The 19244-nt window shown below is 42.7% G+C and overlaps 2 protein-coding genes across 3 annotated transcripts; both read right to left on the bottom strand.

Moving 5' to 3' along the window:
• Positions 1–111: 111 nt before the first annotated feature.
• VPS26A (VPS26 retromer complex component A) lies at positions 112–13019 on the bottom strand. Of its 2 annotated transcripts, none has more exons than XM_069018981.1 (9): positions 12922–13019; positions 9640–9789; positions 7923–7995; positions 5695–5851; positions 5079–5243; positions 4547–4653; positions 3431–3499; positions 2724–2866; positions 112–1854 (listed from the first exon to the last, which is right to left on the bottom strand). In XM_069018981.1, exons 1-9 carry the CDS (start codon positions 12922–12924, stop codon positions 1741–1743), a joined length of 981 nt encoding a protein of 326 aa, XP_068875082.1. In that variant the 5' UTR covers positions 12925–13019; the 3' UTR covers positions 112–1740. The 2 variants fall into 2 exon arrangements, with proteins under 2 accessions (XP_068875082.1, XP_068875083.1); XM_069018982.1 differs by lacking the exon at positions 12922–13019 and adding an exon at positions 12859–12867.
• Positions 13020–13440: 421 nt separating this feature from the next.
• SRGN (serglycin) lies at positions 13441–16046 on the bottom strand. The gene is made up of 3 exons (XM_069020388.1): positions 15840–16046; positions 13917–14064; positions 13441–13761 (listed from the first exon to the last, which is right to left on the bottom strand). The coding sequence occupies exons 1-3, from the start codon at positions 15928–15930 to the stop codon at positions 13548–13550; spliced, it is 453 nt and encodes a 150-aa protein (XP_068876489.1). The 5' UTR covers positions 15931–16046; the 3' UTR covers positions 13441–13547.
• Positions 16047–19244: the final 3198 nt, after the last annotated feature.

Raw genomic sequence — 19244 nt, forward strand, 5'->3', positions numbered from 1 at the left:
GACCCACGCACCTGCGCGCGCGCGGCACCGCCCCCGCCACCCCCCCCCGCCGCGTCGCCCCCCCGGGCGCCCTCAGGGACGGCAGCGCCCATGAAAGACAGACAACCCGGGTTTAGTGAGAATACAGCTGGTTTAATAATTCAAATAGCAGCTCAGGATGTTTCCCCCCCGCTCGTTATACATGGTTGCACAATATCAGGCTGGTTAAGTACAATCAGGTTTTTCAAAATCATCGTTCCCAGGTTTACGACATGCAAGTGACCATGAAAATATTTGGCTTTTTTTTTAACTTTATTCTTTTAAGTTTCTGAACAGGCACTTACATGAGGGAGTTGGATTTGCTCTCAGCCGAAGATATCCGCATTAGGAGTATCCTAGCATAAAGTACACAGAGTCTTTGCTTTATCAAAGTGCCACAGTAATAAAACAGTTCTTACAGAAATGTAATTTGATTATTTACTTACTCATAAAGTAAGGTTACCAATGACACTTGCACCAGAGTTGAGAAGCCTTGGTTTAAAGGCCAAGTTAACTACAAGTGCAAGTTGCCTTCCTCACAGCAGGCTTCAATTTGTGCCCAAGCCACAGGTCTGATAACAGACTCCATGCTCCGTGGTGAACAGATGAACACTAACTCCTTTAAGCTACTTCTTCAAACACTAAATGCCTATGAGATGATAATAAAGACAAACAGTCTGCTACGCCAGACAAGCTTCTAAGTTTTAAGGCTTGCCTGGCTTCAAATACCTTTGCAGAAGACCACAAAAATCTTGTTTGCCCTCTAACAGGCCCAGAAGGATGTCCTTTGAAGACATTTTACCTCTCCTGTCAGGACAGTTACAGAGACTGACTGTGAAGACAGTGGAATCATGAAGCCAGGAGGAAACACAGTTTCACATATTTGCAAAATAATCAATGTTACCAGCATTTACTTCATCAATGAGATAACTACGTTCAAATACTTTACCCACTCACCACCTGAAGGTGGACTCATGACAACATCTCTACAGTCACTAATTACTGGGTAACAAGCTCCCAAAAATTAGAAGCGACTCATGTGAAAGGCTTAGAGAAGTTTGACAGAGAACTGGGGGAGAGAGGGCAAAGATGCTTCCCAATATTCTTTGTTACTGCCAGATGCAAAGCCTCCCAGAACAGCTGGTGAGGTGTCTGAAGGCTCCACAGTTACCAGTCATAGTGCACGTACATGCAGCTTCAGTTAAACCCTGTCTAATGTAGTAATTAGGAGATTTAGGACAGATGCACCATAAACCTTGATTTTTAGTGTGATTTAGTCAATTGTGTCTTAACGCAGTTTCAAAACAAAACAAAGCAAATAAGCGACATTGGAAACAAACACGCAATAAAACAACATGAGAGAAAGGAAATGCTTTAGTCTACACTGTAGAGGTGAGCAGCAAAAATCAAATATACCAGCCTACCATGCATGGAAATAACTAGATTTAAGCTTTTGCATACCCAAGTGCATGTAACATTATCAAATAAATGTGCAGTATAAAATAGTAGCTTAAGAAAGTTCCAGTGTTTGAGAAAGCACTTTATTTTAAATGTATATACATACTTGAATGTTTAACTGAAGAACGCTTTAGTAGTATGGTAAACGCAGCACTGCAAGATGAAGGAAGACAGTTGTAATGGGAATTCTGGCCTTCTTTTCCCACAGGCTGCTGCCATCTTTAACCTGCTGAAGCATTACAAAGTTTTTCACCTTAGACCAGTTCACATTTCGGGTTGCTCAGCAGATGCTTGTGACTCTGGAGATTCAAATCGCTGGTGGAAGTTTGTCCGTTGTTTCCTCAGCTTCTCAGGAGCTTTTCTCCATAAAATTATTTCCTGTTTGAGGAAGAAAACACTCTTGAAAACAACATTTACCATTAAGGCAACAGCATCAAGTATCTTAAGTTCCTGATAAACGAAGACTTTTGGGAAAATAAAAAAGATAAACAAACACAAGAGCCCACAAAAAAATGTATTCCCCCTCCCTACCAGTGCAGTTCATATGAAAGTAACAAAGACAGCACCATTAAGTTTACATATTCAGCTACTGCTTGAATGCTTACAATCTTGAGCAACCTCTCCCTTAACTATCCTACCCTCAATTTTAATAGTATTGAAGAGCTCAAGAAATTTTTCTTCCTCCTTTTCTCCAAACCCAAAGCCTACCATAGCCACTGTATGCTCCAGCTACCTCTTGTTTTCCATGTTTAATTATACTGTCTTGTCTACTTTGTAGTAGGAAAATTCTGATCTAATCCACATGGCTTCTTCCAGTGACCCTTTTGGCTATACCTTTCCTCAGCATCACCTCATCTTTTCTAACATTTTCAGTCAAATGTCTTAGTCTTTATTAAGACTTTGCAGTTTTGAACCCGGGCTAATGCAGATGGGGAGATTTCTCTGCAGGAGTGTAAGAAAGCAAACAAATGCATCAGTAGCTCATTTTACCCACGCAGTGTTTTGTCTGGGTATTCCCAATGCAAGTTCCATGGTACTGAGCATCCTGTCCTTTCTGGAATAGCATCCAACGTCCCCCTTGGCTCCTTTTGTGCAAGCTAACATTATCTACAGACCTATCAACACACTTGCCAGCAGAAATGCTTATGCCACGCATGAAGCAGAGGTGGCTTCTAACTTGCTGAAGGTTCAAAGCAGCACATACAGAAGCCCAGATAATTCTGCCACAGGACTGCTATAGACCATACCTGCTGCTTGAAGTATCGTCTGTCTTCTTCATCCACAAGCACCAGATTTAAGAAGTACCTCACTGAGAATTTTTTGTTTACATCCCTCATTGTTGGAGTTGGGTCGTAGCCTGCTAAGAACAGTCTTATAGGAATTGATTCACCTTAAAAAGAAAAGAAAGCTTAAATTAGTTCCTTAAAACTGGAATAATTAATACAGTTTCAGAAGACATGCAAAATGAAAGCAGTTTCCCAAGCACTCTCTGTGCCTGTTCCTTGGTTAAAAAAAACCAAAAACAAACATACATGAGACAAAAAACCATCCACCCAAAAAATCAGAACCATAACACTGAGCACAGAGGCAAGTATGAAATGAACAGTGAGAACTCTTTCTCAGTGCAATCATGGTAGCCAGGAAAGCCAGAAGGATCTGTATTTTGAACTTTCTAGAGCTGGTCTACACCATGGAGTCAGGTTTGATGAAAGAATCAGTCATAGAATTTCCAACGGTAAATAAGGGTAAAAGTTACTAGGATCCCAAGTGAAATGCCTAAGTCCATAAAAATGTCTTCTTTGAATAGAAAATGCACCATCATTTCAGCAACCTAAGGAGAAGTATGGTTTCTCCAGTAAAAAAAAATTGTGTAAGTCATCTCTTCTGCCCCAGATCTTTTAAATAGCATTTTAACACTAAATGCTCACCCTTTAAAACAATCACAGTTATTTACCTTTAACTGGTGCACCATCCATTATTTCGTACTTTGCAATGGTTTCAGTCTCTGTTGTGGTACTGGGTCCTGGTGAAACAAGTTTTCACTGTGAGAACACACGTTTCAGTTTTAAACATTTACAAAGCTTTATCACAACAATTCCCATTCTGCAGCACTTAAATTAACACAGCACTGCATTTTGGCCTTCATCTTGCATGTAAGTCAAACATGTCTAAAGGAAGCAAAACCCTCTCCCAAGCAGGACATCTCTTTCTTACTCTCCCCCCGCCATGCTGACACTGAAGAGGCAGTAGCCAGAGCTTCAAAGGAGCCCTGGATATGCAAGCTTTAAATAAGGGACAAGCAAGAGGGTCTGGAATCTTGAAATTGCTCTGTTTGGTGAGCAGTGCTAGCAACTGATACTGCTAGGCCATGCTCAGAGTAGAAACCTGAAGGGTTATCAGCCAGCTCAAGAGCCGGCTGATAATAAAGTAGTGAAATAAAGTAGTGCTTTCTGCCCTTCCTCTACTAGAAGCTTTCTCATTCTTCATACAAGAAGCTCCCAAGAACCCCAGCCACTTGAAGTCAAGAGCCACAGCCTCTTACAGCCTTCCTTGCTCGAGCGTGTACAAGCCTGATCTGGAGTAACAAGCTGTTTCTGCTTCAAAGCTGCTTGATATTTCCATCACATCAATTTTTTTAGGATGACAGAAAATAACACATTTCTAGAGCGTTACTGATTCATGCTTATGTTTACCAAGCCCCCTTAACCAGTTAATCCGTGTAGAGGCAAGGGGGTCTTCAGGATGCATTTTACACCTCTTCCCTTGTTCATGACTTATTAAGGTTGATTAAGCTACTGTATATTTATGCCTAAGTTCCATTTACAAGGGTTCACATTTGTGAAGAGTCACAATAGTCACAACGCCAGAACAATTAAACAGACTGACAATGTTGACTACAAAGTATTATTGCTAAGACACAAAATACAAATGGTAGTCAAACACCAGTGAGAAAGAAGCTGGTGGAGCACTTGTTTAGTGAGAGCTGAAACTACTGACTTCACTCTCCAGGTCTGCATAAGGCTCAACTGGCACACAAGTTGCCCTTTCCTTTGGACTTTGTTTCTCTTACCAATTCCAGTAATCTCCTTTTTGATCAGCTGCAACTCCATGTGCTGAATTTTTATTCTCACTAAGAGGAAATAAATTTTTCCAACAATCACATCCTTTAAGTGATACCTTTAAAAGAACAAAATGGGGGGTTTTGTTAAAGAATAAACACAAGTTTTACACCTTCTTGAATACAAGTCACACAGGCAGTTATCTGCCTGGTAACTACTTAGAGCTTACTTCCCCACTGAACTAAGCACCTCAGCCAGACCGGAGCAACTACAGTATTTCCATCATTCCATCAGTACCAGTAAAAGAAGTGCTATTAGTCATACTGAAAAGGCATAAATGCAAAAACTAAGCCTTAAATATTTGCTAGTGACCTTCCTGTTAGTACTGAAGACAGAACAGCCAACTATTTCTCGAAAACACCATTGTGTAATTAGTACTTTACATTTTAAGCCTGCAGAAGCCAAAGTTGGTCATCATGTATTACATACTGTACCCTTTTATACCAAGTTATTTACTTGAATGCATTTTGCTCTGACACTTACTTTGACTTATTGTATTCAAACTCTATATGGAGACAGTCTTCAATGCCTACTTCCATTTTGATGGAGTTGTTTACATCTGGGTATGTAGCAAGCTGGTGAACAATCAAATCATATTCTTTCACCAAGTCTGACAGTCGTCTCACGATAGTCACTTTTAGAAAATACCTAGGAAGAAAGACATTGAGTTAGCCAGAATTATTCAAATTTACTAAGAGCCCTTGTGTTCTGAAGTACAGATATTCTTTGAAAGACCAGTATACAATCTCATAAGACTCAGCAGAAAAGAGTAAGACACCAAAGCACAAGACAAAACACTCACATGTGGGAGTGTTTTCTTCAGTTGTGGATATGTTGGTTTTTTTTAAAGGAGAGACATGGACTGTCTTCACTTCATTGAACCGAAGAATTTTATTTACACAAACAGCATTGAGCAATTCCAAATTAAGTAGGAAAGACGTGTTACAGTCTCAACAACTCCAATCAAGGCACACTAGCTACTGGCTATTACGTGTTCTATATAATAACCAAAAGGAGAAAGAGGGGGCAGCATAATTGTTAAATTATGAATTTTCTGCAGGGGAGGAGAGGAAAAATAAAAGATTTAACAGTTACGAACCTCAGTCTGACGTTGGCACCAATGTAGGATTCATATGGCTTTTCAACCTGCATGAATTCAAAATCATAGTTTCTGCTTTGGGTCAGTTCTCCAGGTAAGGCCAGTTCTTTCACTAAGTTTACAAATTCATGGGTATTACTTTTGTCATTGAAGAGTTCTAAAGTTAGGAAGTTAAAGGAAAACATGTTTCAGTGTTTGTTTTTAGCAAAATTTAATAAAATAGTCTCTAATTTGGCAGGAGCAGGTGGGAGAGTATAACAGAAGCAATTAACTTAAAATATACATATTTGACCAAATGTTTTATTCAGGCTTTTTAATTACCTTCAGTTATAGCAGCCTACAGTTAGCATCCCTAAAGAACTAACTGGAATGAAGAGAACACGTTTAAAGCTTCACTAGCAGGGCATTGTTTTTTAATGACAGTTTAGTTAGCTTTAATAAGTACTTCTTGCTTTGCATGCTCTGTAATTAGCATTGCCTGGTTTTGGCTTCCAGCATTTATTGCTGCAGGGACAAAACCTAAGCAATGTCAATATGGGCTTATTTAGGACAGGCCAGTGATCCCAACTGGTCTCCTGCAAATTAATAATATCTATCAAATAATTTATTATTACTACTAGTCTACAATCAAATGGCTTATTATAACCCTGGTCTAAGTCAGTCATTTGGAAACAAAAGCAGTTTCACAGCAACAGCATCTCCTGTCCCCAGAGAAGCATCAGTTATTCATGCCTAGATCTGTGCCCTGCAATTCTCATCTAAAATTACCTTAAACATCAAAACCTGAACACTTCAGTATCTAAAAATAAGCTTCGCCACCGTTCAAAACTGAACATCAGCATTGGTAGTTGGTTTTACACGGACTGAAGTTTTTCAGAAAAGAATAAATGAACTAAACACACCAACTTCACAGTTCATCACTGCCAATTTGGTAGAAACTGACACTAACTAGTAACTCCTATTTTCTGATATGACCACAAATTATCTAAAAATGTACTTAGTTTGCTGTGACTACCATTTATCTAACACATAGTTTATTTACTGCTGCATATCAAATACTTTTTGTGCCAGTCAGTCAAAAAAGCTGTACTCTGAAGAGCTGGTTTAAAATACAGCTTTGATAAGGAGTTAGTCTCCAAATAGTGCAGGGAGATCACACTACTGGAATACTTTCAGCATTTCTACACTAAAACTTGGAAGGATGCAAGAAAATATGGACAAGTACAAAGAGCAGTAGTTTAAACCACTTCTGCATAACTCTGTGGACTTCTAAATGTAGCTTAATAGAAAGTCCCAGAAATGCATGAATTTCAAGAAACACTACATCAAATTAAATTCATCTGAATAATAAAATTTATAATTCAAGAGTAGATGAAAAACAAACTGTACAGCTATTAGAAGACAACAGACTAAATGAAACTGACATACATGAGCTCTTTTTTTCCCTGTTGCCTATATGCCTCACTCCCACCACAGTGCTGCTTTATTCTGAAAGTTTAATTTTACAGCCTTACTGATCAAAACTTCAAAGCATAAAGCAGCAAGTGCCAGGTCTCAGCCATATCCGCTACACAACAGTTCAGACACAGACTACTGGAGCCTACTGACTGATCAGAAATAGGGAATTTGTGAAATTCCATTTAAAGTCAATTGTATGAGGCTGAAACTTGAGTAATTACTTCCAAGAGGGACAATAATGCAAACAGCTCTCTGAGAGGGAAGGAATTCTAGCATAAGCCTAAGGGTGCAGAGAGATTACCTGGACTGGTAAGAAGTTAGATATAATAAAGATTCCTCATAGTTCAACTCTAAGAAGACTAGGGTAGTTATAAGAAATTGACATTTCTAATAGGTTTTATAAAACCAACTGCTATAGAATGTATTTTGCTATAGGCTACCTCTTAATTTCTTTTCTATGCCTCTTCTCTTTCAGAGAAGGCCACAAGTTTGTTTTTCCTAAATCTCTAATGATTATTGACCAAACTTTTAGCTAGTCTTAGACTGAATACTCACCAACCCGGTTCTCCCTCACATGTACATATCTTTTTCCCAATGACCTTCTGAGTAGCACAAATTAGTACATCACTTGCTTTAAGTAAGGAAGATAAAACTTTCCCCTGGCACTGATCAGAACAGGTTGCATTGTTTGAGCTGAACTACTGACAGTCACAAGTGCCAAGTTCCATAAACCACAAGCACCTAAAAGCCCCTTTATAACTTAAACTCACCAATTTGTCCTACAAATTCAATTCTAATTCCTTGGTGCTCTAGTCTCTTCCCATGCTTAAGGGAGACATTCACCTACCAAGATAAAAAAAAAACCAAACAAACACAAGTTAAATTTTTTCACCATTTTCATTCTAACACAAATCTCGAAAGGAAAACATATTAGTACAACCAACATCTCTTCTCAACAGCCCTACCTGAGCTTGAAGGCAGCCAAATCAAACAGCTGATTATGAAATTAAGCATTTCCAAGGCACCACTAAAACATTCAAGGAAAATCTAATCATCCACGAGACTGAATTTTATAACTAAAATTGAAACTTTCAAGTCCCAAAATTAAGTATCCAAGCCAGAGCTCAAGCAGAGCCAGGCTTCAAAGCATCTTCTGACAGTCACATTTGGAAGTTCAAAACTGAACTGCCATGAGATTGATTCCTTTCAAGTCAAGTGAGCTTCAGTCCCTTCCCTAGCAGATAGCTAAATACTGGTATTGGCAAAGTCAATGAAAAATAACAGACAATGAAACCTGCTATGAAGAGTTTCATTTGTGACTCTGATTCTCAAAAACAGACAAGAAAGGATTCCACAAAGTTACTTTGTATTGAAATATGTAAATATTAAGCATATATAATGTTTGCTCGTAAAGCAGTGATGACCATAGAAATTCTTGTACTTTAAAATCCAGTACACTGTCAATATCCGAGTAGGAAGTAAACCACTCAAACAATCCATCTTTGTGGTGAAAAAAAGGAAAGGATAGAGGGAAGCTGTCCAAAAATTACTGGTCTCCCAGACCTCCTCACGGCACTGCATTTGTGCTAGCCAGAACTCATGAGGCACCTCTCAGACGTAGCCAATACAAGAGAGCAGTGCTCCAGCCTGTGATCATAAACTTCTCCCTCAGCTTCCTGAACTTGAGGCCCATCTTGTGGCCCTTCACATCCCTGGAAGGATCCTTCTGGAGAAGCAGGACCTTTGTACAGAAAGGTATCACTAGAGGAGGAAGATGCCCAGTGGAATAGATCAGTCAAGATCAAAGTAGGCATTTAGAAGTCAATCTCATAACTCAAGTCTTTTGATGGAAAAGTGAATCATAACAGAAACATTCAGAGAATGGCTCCAGTAAAACAGAGCGATAGCAAGGAGTTCCTAGGTACAATACTGAATGTAGAGAAATCCCTCTGGCTATCTCAACTTTACCGTCTTTTTTTCCAGTAAGAGAAACTATTGTGGACTCAGCAGTCAGCTGAACTTGGTATGTTGCTTCTCTGATGCAATCCAGAAACCACTTCAGGGCACGGAACGCAAGGCTTATCTTCAGGGTTTGCAAATTTTTGACTGCACCAGCCAAAAACTACTGTTATGTGTGTTGGATTGTGGATTTTGGAGCTCAAAGGGAAGGGGAAGCAGGAGGATGCAGTTCGGAACAGTTTTCTCATCAGAAGTAATGGTAGGATTGCACATCATTGCACAAAAACCTTATTCACAAATATGAGATGACTGGAAATAAATAAACAGCTCCTATTCAAAAATGTTGAGTTTTATCAGCTGCCTGAATGACTTAATGGTTAAAAAGACCATACATAGCAAAGCAGTTTTCTCTCTGAATAACAACACAAGCTGAAAATGCAGCTCTTACAGTAGTTTGTCATTTACCTACCTATATGCATTTGCATGCCAGAATGAGTATTTAATAGCCACTTTTAAATAAAAATTTACCTTTCCTGAAACAGATTCTCCATCGTAGAAGAGAAAATGCTTTTCTACTTTACCATCTTCTGTTTTGATTTCTGCCGGTTTTCGTGTTTCAGCATCATTAAGTACAACATCAATCTCACAAACAGGAACAAAAAGGTTTCCAAGAAAACTCTGGAATAACAAGAATTGGATAAGTGGACACTCCATTTTAAATGTGGTGTTTACTTGCAGCTGTACACTATATACTGGGGAAAAAAACATCTGTGCTTCCACAAAGTTACAAAGCCATTATGTATGAGAGACCCAAGAAACAGTGATGACAAAGGACAACTGTTCCTCTAGGAAATAACTGAAATCAGGTCAGTAACAAGCTCTTACAAAATGTAACACTTATAAAAAGTACACAGTTTAATTACCATTATTACTACTAAAAAAACAAACAAACAAACACCACAACCCAAAAAAACCACTAGAGCAAAGTAGAATGGAAAGAAACAACAGGGGATATAATGCAACGCCCAAAGCATCCCCCTGGCTGGGGAAGGGGAATAGGGATTTTATTTATTTGCTGCCTCTGCCTCCTCACCACAGTTGTCTCAGCAAACAGCACTAGCAGCTTTGAGAGGCAGCGGTTCTTCACACAGCCCACCTCAGCTGCACAACGCTGCCATCAGAGAGAGTGGGTGTTACAAGTTTACCTGTAACACTGCTTTGGGCACAATGTCGGTCCTCACCTTTCCTCAGCATTCTCTGTGCTCGAAATTTTGACCAGCACCAAACACGAGAACCTGAGAGATCATCCTTTGATCTTACACAAATACTTCTTACAAGAAGCTGCAAAACATGTTAGTTGTATGGGAAACTCAACAAGATTAGTACAAAAGCCAACATTTTCCTCCAAAGATTTAGGCACTAATCTGCTTTGATGTGCTAAAGCAGATGACACTTCACTAATTCAGTGTGATTTTTGTGGGCTTTTTTATGTTCTTCATGAGAACATCTGCTTCAACCAGATGAATTTGGTACACATTAAACAGTCTGTCCTGGTTTCAGATGGAGTTAATTTCTTCTAGAGTTGATTTCTTCTCAGTAGCTGATACAGTGCTGGTTTTTTGATTCAGTCTGAGAATAACATTGATAACACACGGATGTTTTAGTTGTCGCTATGTCGGCTCCATCCTAAGTCAAGGACTTTCTTGTGCTGCATGCTCTGCCAGTGAAGAGGTACAGGAAAGAGCTGGGAGCATGGCCTGGACGGGTGACCCAAACCAGCCAAAGGGATAATCCACACCTTAGAATGTCCTGCCCAGTGTATAAACTGGGGGAGTAACCTAGAAGGGACTGACGGGGTTCTGACATTAGTCAGAAATTGTGCATTACTTATTTTTATTATTATTGTTATTATTTACCATTATTAATATATTTTCCTTTGCTTTAATTATTAAACTGTTATCTCAACCTGCAAGTTTTACTTTTGCTTCTCTTCCCACCCCACCAGGGTGGGGAGGTGACTGCACAGCTGTCTGTGGTGGTGCTTTGTTGCCAGCTGGGGTTAAATGACACAATCATTCTCACTTCACCAATTTAACATAAAAAAAAAGGAGTAAGAACACTTTCCAAGACATTCTGAGGACCTGAAGTTTGAAATGCAGCATAAAAAACAAAGAGCCTAGGGGAAGATTTGATCTGAATGCTACTGCTTAGCAGTAGGAACACTGAGTGACTTTGTGCTCACCCCTCCCAGTGAAGAGGAGACATAGACCAGGTTGGAGCTATAGAACAGTGATTCACACAAGACTAAACTGACTTTGTATACATTCAGCAATTGGCCCTAGTTCAATCCACAAAGATATATATGACTCTAACTGAAACCCTGGTATATCTACTACACATTCTGAGGGGAAAGCAGCAGCAGATGACCAACAAGGCCATCAGATAAAAGACCAAAATGTCTTCCACATCTCTGCCAAACACAGATTTGTACTGACTGCTGAGAAAATATCATTTTTTTTAAACAGTGCACATTAGAACCATTACTGATTCTTGGCTTCTGGGGAAAGGCAAGAGAAAAAGAAGAAAGTTTCAACAAGAATTCCAAATTGTAGGCTATTTTAAATACAAGATACTTTTGAGCATGGGCATATTTTTTCCTTGAAACTGTACTTGTTTTCCAGATTAGTCTTATACTCCCCTCTAACTAAACAAGGAAGCACATTACCTTTAGGCAAACTATACCGGATGCTCTCAAAGTACCTTCTGAATTATGAAGGTGACCATTTAAATGGTCAACCAGACCAAACACTGGTAACACATCACTTCTCAGGAGACTGCATGTAAATATTTCAACTGCACCCCTTCGAGATTAGCTATGACCTCCTCCAGAGAGAACGAGAACACATGAAATAAAGAAGTCAACAGCTGGTATCTCCTCCAGTTGCTATCGAAGATAATACTGCGGGGAAACTATGCAAAACAAGAATTATTTTAAGAAGCTATAATAGAGCTTATTATGTTACAGTTTAAGAGAATGCAGACAGAGAACTGGGGTTTCCAGAAATTGGCCAAATGCCAGACTACGCTCTTAGTTTTGTGCAAAAGACAAACGTTGGAGATTCTGCTACATCAGGACCCAAATCAACCTGCGTTCAGCCCTGAAGTGTAACAGCTGCAACGAAGGACTTGTGGGACTGCCAGCGGCTGACAGAGGGTGCAGAAAGCCCAGCTTCAGCTTCACACGGAGCCCTGAGCAGCTTCTGCACGCGCAACAGAGAGACACGTGTTAAGGACCCCGAACACCCCAGAACCACAAAGCCATCGATCCAGATGATTCTTAACGACACGTATTTTTTTAACCTCTTCATCAGGGCACACCGAGCATTTCGCCGAGCCTGCCAGGCACAAAGCGGCCGCCGTTTCCTGAAGGGTGTGATCCTTAAGGAACACAGCCCACAGCTGCCAGCGCTGCCTCACGGCACTGCCGGAAGATCTACCGATAACCCCAGGTCCGTCCACGAGCTTTCCCCGACGGCAGCTGTGCGGGGCACACGGAACCCGAGTTTCACGACCAAACCCCGCCCTACCGAGGTCATGAGGGCACTTTTAATCCGCAAATAAAATTAATAACCCCCCCCAAACCCTTGTTTTTCGAAGGAAGGAGGGGAAGAGGCGGCACCGCCCTGCCCAGGCCGCCGCCTCAGGCGATGGCGGATCGGCGCTGCCCCCTCTCCGCCCCGCACTCGCCATGGTACGCGCCCCTCCTGCATACCCCGCATAACCACTTCCCCCCCCCGCCGCCGCACTCACCATGGTACGCGCCCCCTCCGCGGCCCGACGCCAGCCCCGCGCGCACCAGCACCAGCCGCCCCCGGCCGCGCGCCCCTGGTCATGTGACCTTACGGGGGCCCAGGCCACGCCCACCCCCGCGCCCGGACCACGCCCCGCTGCACGTGACCGCCCCCTCCAGCCCCGTGACCACCCCCTCCAGCCCCGTGCCCGCCCCGGGAGGGCGCCGCCTGGCGGCCGGGAGGCGGCAGCGCTTGGGAGGTCCCCTCCGGAAATAACCGCGATAGTAAACCTTTTCTTTTCGCAGGATTTCGGGCTGTTTTTCGGGATACGCGGTTGGCTGACTGCTGTAAAAGTGCAGGCGGCTCCCAGCGCACAAAGGGTTGGAATTTATCCCCTCAGAGTACTATGACTTCCCCACAGAGCTGGCTGCCCACCCATCACTGTTGTTCCCCCCATTGGGATGGCTGCCGCACATACACACATAAGGCAGTTCAGACTGAACAATAACCTTTTTAGTAAGTGAAAGCAGTAAGGATCTTAAGGCAAAAATTTTATTGATGCTGGTTTAAAACCGCTTCATGGCTGTTGGGTCAGGTTCTGGGGAAGAGGCGAGGGAGCGACGCATGAGGACAACGTCTCCAGCCCTACAGGAGCAAATCCTCCTCCGACAGCTTTTCCTTCAGCTCAGTGCCTCGCAGGCTCTCCAGGAAGACAGGCAGCTTCGCCTCAGAAAAGCTGTCATTGTCACCAAGCCCCGACCCAGAGGCTGGCTCTGCTTCCACCATGGTATTGGACCCAGAGGCGGAATCCTCATCCGAGAGAGGGAATATATCACCCAACTCCTGGTATCTCTTCATCCTGAAATGCAGAATGGCATTTTTCTCTCTTAGATGAACACATCAAAGCCTCACATTAGCGTGGGCGAGCTACACTGTGACAGGACCGTCAAGGCAGGAATAATAGACGTGCTGGGGTGCTAGCATTAATGACAACCATGTGGCAAATGAACTTACAAGGACGGGTCTGCCATGGGAGGAAGGATCCTGTTGGCTCCACCACTGGGCATGTAAAACCAGGGCCCCTTCTCTTCAATGCAGTTAGCAGACCAGGTGTCAGGCCGGCACCTCACTCTCTTGTACCTCGCCCTCTGCATCGGAGCACCTGATGGAATCAGCCACACATTATCCATGAGGACTAGGACATTACTCACCAGGTCCTATTAACTTTATGAGCACCTAATAAGGCTTAAAGGAGTGGATGAAAGTAATTTGTGTGGCCCTGATTGCTCAACCTCCGGAAAACTAAAGTAACCCTGACAACTTTTTTTAAAATGGCTACTGACATCCTAAGTGACTCCTTTGCCATCAGAGACATCAGATATATCTCCCACACGGCACCAGGAAGTCCATGAAAAATCCCTGGGAATCCCATTCACACACGGCACCGGGAAGTCCATGGGAAACCACTGCTGTCACAGCAAGGCTCATCCTCAGCTCACAGTATGGCACAACTGTGGGGGACCTGAGGGTGCCCTGCAGCTCTCCTTGAGAGAAGGTGGAGGTATGTGAAAATAATGTGAAAATCTCTGGGGACCAGGAACCCAGCAGACAGCTGGCTCCTGTGCTCTCCTTCCTCTCTTGGCTCCAGCTCTGCCCCTTCGAGTTCAATAGGATGAGTTTTGATGGGGAGGTGAGAAACTCAGAGTGTGCCATGGGAGCAGATTTGGGGTTTATGTAGGCTCTCAGAGCACTCGCCAGAGGAGAGGCAGTTCAGGTGTCTCCTAGACACAACAAGGTTTTGTAAATCCATGTTTTCAGTTCTGGTGCTCCCCAGGTGCCTGATTGGGGCTGTCACTGAAAATGTGGGTCTTCAAAAAATACCAAAATGACAAAATAAGGATCACATAGTGAAGATAAAAGCAGTGGCATTTCGTCCTTCCTCTTGCTCTCATATAATTAATTTGTTCAGAAACCTCCTGGTGCATTCTCAACCTGTTGGCACTTTATCTATTTTTTTTCTCAGTTTCTTGGGAATATCTCTCTGTAATTACACTTCTCTATTGCCCTATATATTTCCATAATGTACTGGATGACTTTCAGGTACCTCCTACACTCTTCTGTAAAAGAAAAAAGATCTCACGGATGTAATTTCCTGCTACTTCTACAGTATATTCCTTTATCATACTTATTTTCTTCTCCTCGCCTATTATTAAGAAGGTTTTTAATAACAACAGTCACAACAAAATAAACAGCTGTAGCTGAAAAATTTGCAAATAAGCAACACAGAGCAAGCAGGCCATCGTCCCTCTAAGACCAGCCTCAGAGTGGTAATGCATAATGAGAGCCTTTCACTATCACAGCTTTGGTTTGTAGACAAATTACACTCTACATGCTTGAAGAGGAGTTTTTCTCTCACAAGAAACAAATCCATGGGGCATGGCATCATGAATCAATATTTCCTTTTTGTTGTTTTAGTGCTGTATGTTGCAATATTTTACCAAATAAACCGTTTAGTTTCCTCATACTTACAGCTAGTTTCCTTTCCTGCTCCCCCCAGAAAGCAGACCGTAGGAGTTATGACATGGGAACTGTTACATACTATGTCTGTAACTCCGTAAGTGAGTAACAGCAGTAACCAGACCACTATGAAAGGGACATTTATAAAAATATATATTGAAATATGTAGACTGAAAACATACACACATACAACAAACTTTTCATGAAGCTTTTTTCAAAAATTGAAATGCTCCAATTGCAAAAAGCACATTTTCTTTCTGTTCCCTCTCCAGAAAAGGAAACTTTAGCAAAACAGACTTTCTGAGTAGATCTCATTACTCCCAGAAGAAGGCCAGTTTGTGAAATTCAGAGGCTGCCTACTTGGCCTACACTGCATAGCTCAGAAAGAGGATTACCGAGAGAACAACAACCCCGTTTTACCTTGTGCTGTGTATCCCACAAAGAGGATTAAACAAATAGCCAGGAAAATCCTCCCGTTACATCTGATAAGGAGCTGCATTTTGGCTGGCATCCCTCTGCTTGCAACCAGCCTTCACCACAGCTTCACACTTCAGAAATAAGACGGAGCGAGGAGATCAACTTTTAGAAAAGGTTCCAAAACCTCAAACCCAACCCATAACCTGCGTCACCACTTCCTGACTGACAGGAGTGAAACATGAACAGAAAAGCTCAGCACTGTGGCCTTCCTGCCTTCATCAATCCAAATTGAAAGTTCCTCTGCCTTCATCTCCTGTTTTGCCCAAGGAGAAAAGCAAACCTAGGACCCACCAGCTGGACTGAAGGTGGTGCTGCCAGCAGCTTGTGGTCAAGGCACACATCCCACCCAGCCTCTGCCCAATGGTGAGAGGCCTCCAGAGTGAAAAAGCAGTGCTTCATGTTCCCTGATTTTCGGTCAACTGCATTTGTGCATTGGCACTGGCACTGCCTTTCCCTGCCTCAAGCCCACACCAGTCTGCCAAAAGAGTTAGAAGCCAGCTACTCGCAATTGGTACATGTTTCCCCGTCTGGGGAATCATCTTTTTCCACAGAAGTAAATTATCTCTGTAATTTCATGCCAGGCTTGGGTTTTTTTGGGGTTTTTTGAAAGCAGAATCATAGATAATCACAGTAGAAGTGAAAAAAAATGTATTAAGTTAAAGAATATATTCTGGTAGAAACACATCAGCTCCTTTCTGGAAGGGCAAAATCAATTTGCTTGGCCAGGTCATCATTGTGTGGTGCAAATGCCCCTTTGGATCACATGTGGCTCCACAAGGAACACATCTGAGAAGCCATGAAAGCTCTTATAGAGACAGATAAATAGAAGCTGCCTTTCAGCTGGCTCGTACCTTTTACTTGCCTTTTGGCTGTGATTACACTCAGGCTTGAGTTCACTTAAGAATAAATTACAAACAACAAGGTTATCAAAGGAGTGAAGGTTTTTCTCAGTCATCCTGAGAGCTGCTGGATTAACTGGGGCACCTGTGTGGGCCTGACATGCTGCAGCACCTTGTCGGTACTGGAGCTGACAGTGCAAGTTGTCTGTGGTAAATCTATTTTTATGTGGTGGAAAGTCCACAGAGGCCCCCAGTGGGGATCTGGGCTGAGCGGTGACTTTCCCCAGGGCACAGTGTTCCACCAAAACCCCATGAAGCAGCAGAAAAGATTCCAGCAACTCCCTCCCCTCTCCAGGCTGGGATTTACCACCAGATTGAGGGATCAAGTTGCATGTTCAGCCTTGATGTGGTTTATTATGAGCCTCTGCACATGGGATTTTTCTCTGGCACAGGAAAAATAGGAGCAGGACTCAGGTGCAGTGGTTATTCTTACCACCCTCATTTGTACATTGTATTTTTAGCATCAACTCTTTTTTTCTTTTTGTTTAAGGCAGTGCTCAGCATCAATAGGAAGCTGGGCAAACACGTGAGGGAGATGATCAGCCTCCACTTGCTGAAGGCTGCGGAAACCGTCCCTGCAATGACACCTCTCACTTTCCACTGATCATGGGTACACGCTGATCTGTTCCTCACCCCTCCACTGTGCACAAACAATCTCCATGTGAGAAAGCAAAAACTCCACTGGCTAGTTTTGCCCACTAGCCCAGGGCATTTTACACTATGGCATTGGAAGCCCCATGAGATGCAGCCAGAGCAATACCCACCAGTGGCCACGGTCATGGGGAACTGGGGATTCTGCAGGAGCTGGGGGAGCTGCTGCGGGTAGGGGAGCTGCAAATTCCCTGTATCTGGAGGGGGATCTCGCAGAGCCAAGTTATCTGTCTTGTACCATCAGCTGATGGGGGGAACTTGTAGCACTGGCAGTTTTGCTACACAGTTTTTTTGGGGTTTTTTTTTTGTGTCCACAGCATGCCTCAGGAAATGAGATCACTTTACAATCGGTAGCTGTGGGAAGTCCAAAGCAAATGTTTCACCCCTATCTCACGTACATCTGTGTAACAGGGCCCTGAAGCCTGCAGGGAGGGTTAGCCTGTGCCCATCTCCTGCCCTGCTGTGCTCTGCCAGTGCCCACACCCCACTGCACTTTGCAAGTAAAGAGTTTTCCACCTTCCTACAAACATGGAAGTCACTGGAGACCTGGATCTTAAACAGACTGGGACATGCAGGTCTTAAAAGTAAAACATGCCCTTTGTGGAGTGTCACGGGATGCCCAAGGAACACCATCTGTAAACCACTCAAGACATATAGTGAAAATAATCAGCTCTAATTAAAAAAAAATCTCATCTTGGGCTAGAGGCCACAACTGCTGAAAGTTAATAAACGTTTTCTTTTTTTAAAGAGCCAACCTATATTGGAACACTAATCTTGAAACATGCCGTGGTATGACTATCAGACTTTAAGAGAAACAGGATTTTAAGTTAAATATTTTAAATCTGCAGAGGAGAGCAGTCACCATACCAATGTCAGCTACCTCAAATTTACCTTCCATAAACTGTGAGGAAGATTTGTAGGATAATATTCTTCCTGTGTATGTAAACTGAAAGATTAAATAGCCCAACATAATAGGCCTACAAAAAGAAGCAAATAACTGAGGAACAGGTATTTGAGAACACAGCTTGCTCCTGGAGCCTTACTTACAGCTACTGCACTGAAGTGCTGCCATTATTTTCAAATCACATGCAAAGCAGGTTTCTTAATCTGCAAAGCTCTTGCTTTGCATTTTTGTAAGGCATTAATTTGGGGAGAAGGGAGCAGGTAGAGGGAGAAGGCTGCCTCGGCACTATGCACCCAGACCCCTGAGCAGACACCTAGGACTTTCCATTATGTGCCTGAACAATCTGGAAGTAGTCTTAAACTACAATAAACACTTCAAAATCTAAAGTGTTTAACTGCTCCTTAGTCTTAACTTTCAGAGCTGTTGTATCTCCCTACTGGCCTCAGGAGCATTGACTAATTTAGTAACATCACTAAATGTGGACCACACTGCAGGAGTGCCTGGCATAAGGACATCCACTCTGCTGATGAGGGCAGAATATTGGGCAAAAGAAAATCCCAGCAGTAACCCACAGGGGCATCACGGGGGTGTTTCAGCCAATTCTTTGGACATCAACCCCTTCTCTGCTCTAGCCCAGGTAAATGCTGATGGTGCAGATTGGTCCAGAGGAGTGGTCTGGCATAGCAGTGCCAGGCCAATCTCTCTGTTGCTTTTCCTCAGCAGGCAGCACAGGTTTACTTTGCAGCCTGTATTCCTGACAAGCAGCCAGATGGACAGATGGACTCCCATGGGTGCAGGGGCACCCACAGTCCTGGTGCTTATCAGCAAGGCTCGCAGGCAAGGCACTATCTGTCCAGGCAGGGTCCTGATAAAGAGTTTTCTCATTGACAACTG

Source organism: Aphelocoma coerulescens, chromosome 6, assembly GCF_041296385.1.
Source record: "Aphelocoma coerulescens isolate FSJ_1873_10779 chromosome 6, UR_Acoe_1.0, whole genome shotgun sequence".
Classification (NCBI taxonomy): Eukaryota; Metazoa; Chordata; class Aves; order Passeriformes; family Corvidae; genus Aphelocoma; species Aphelocoma coerulescens.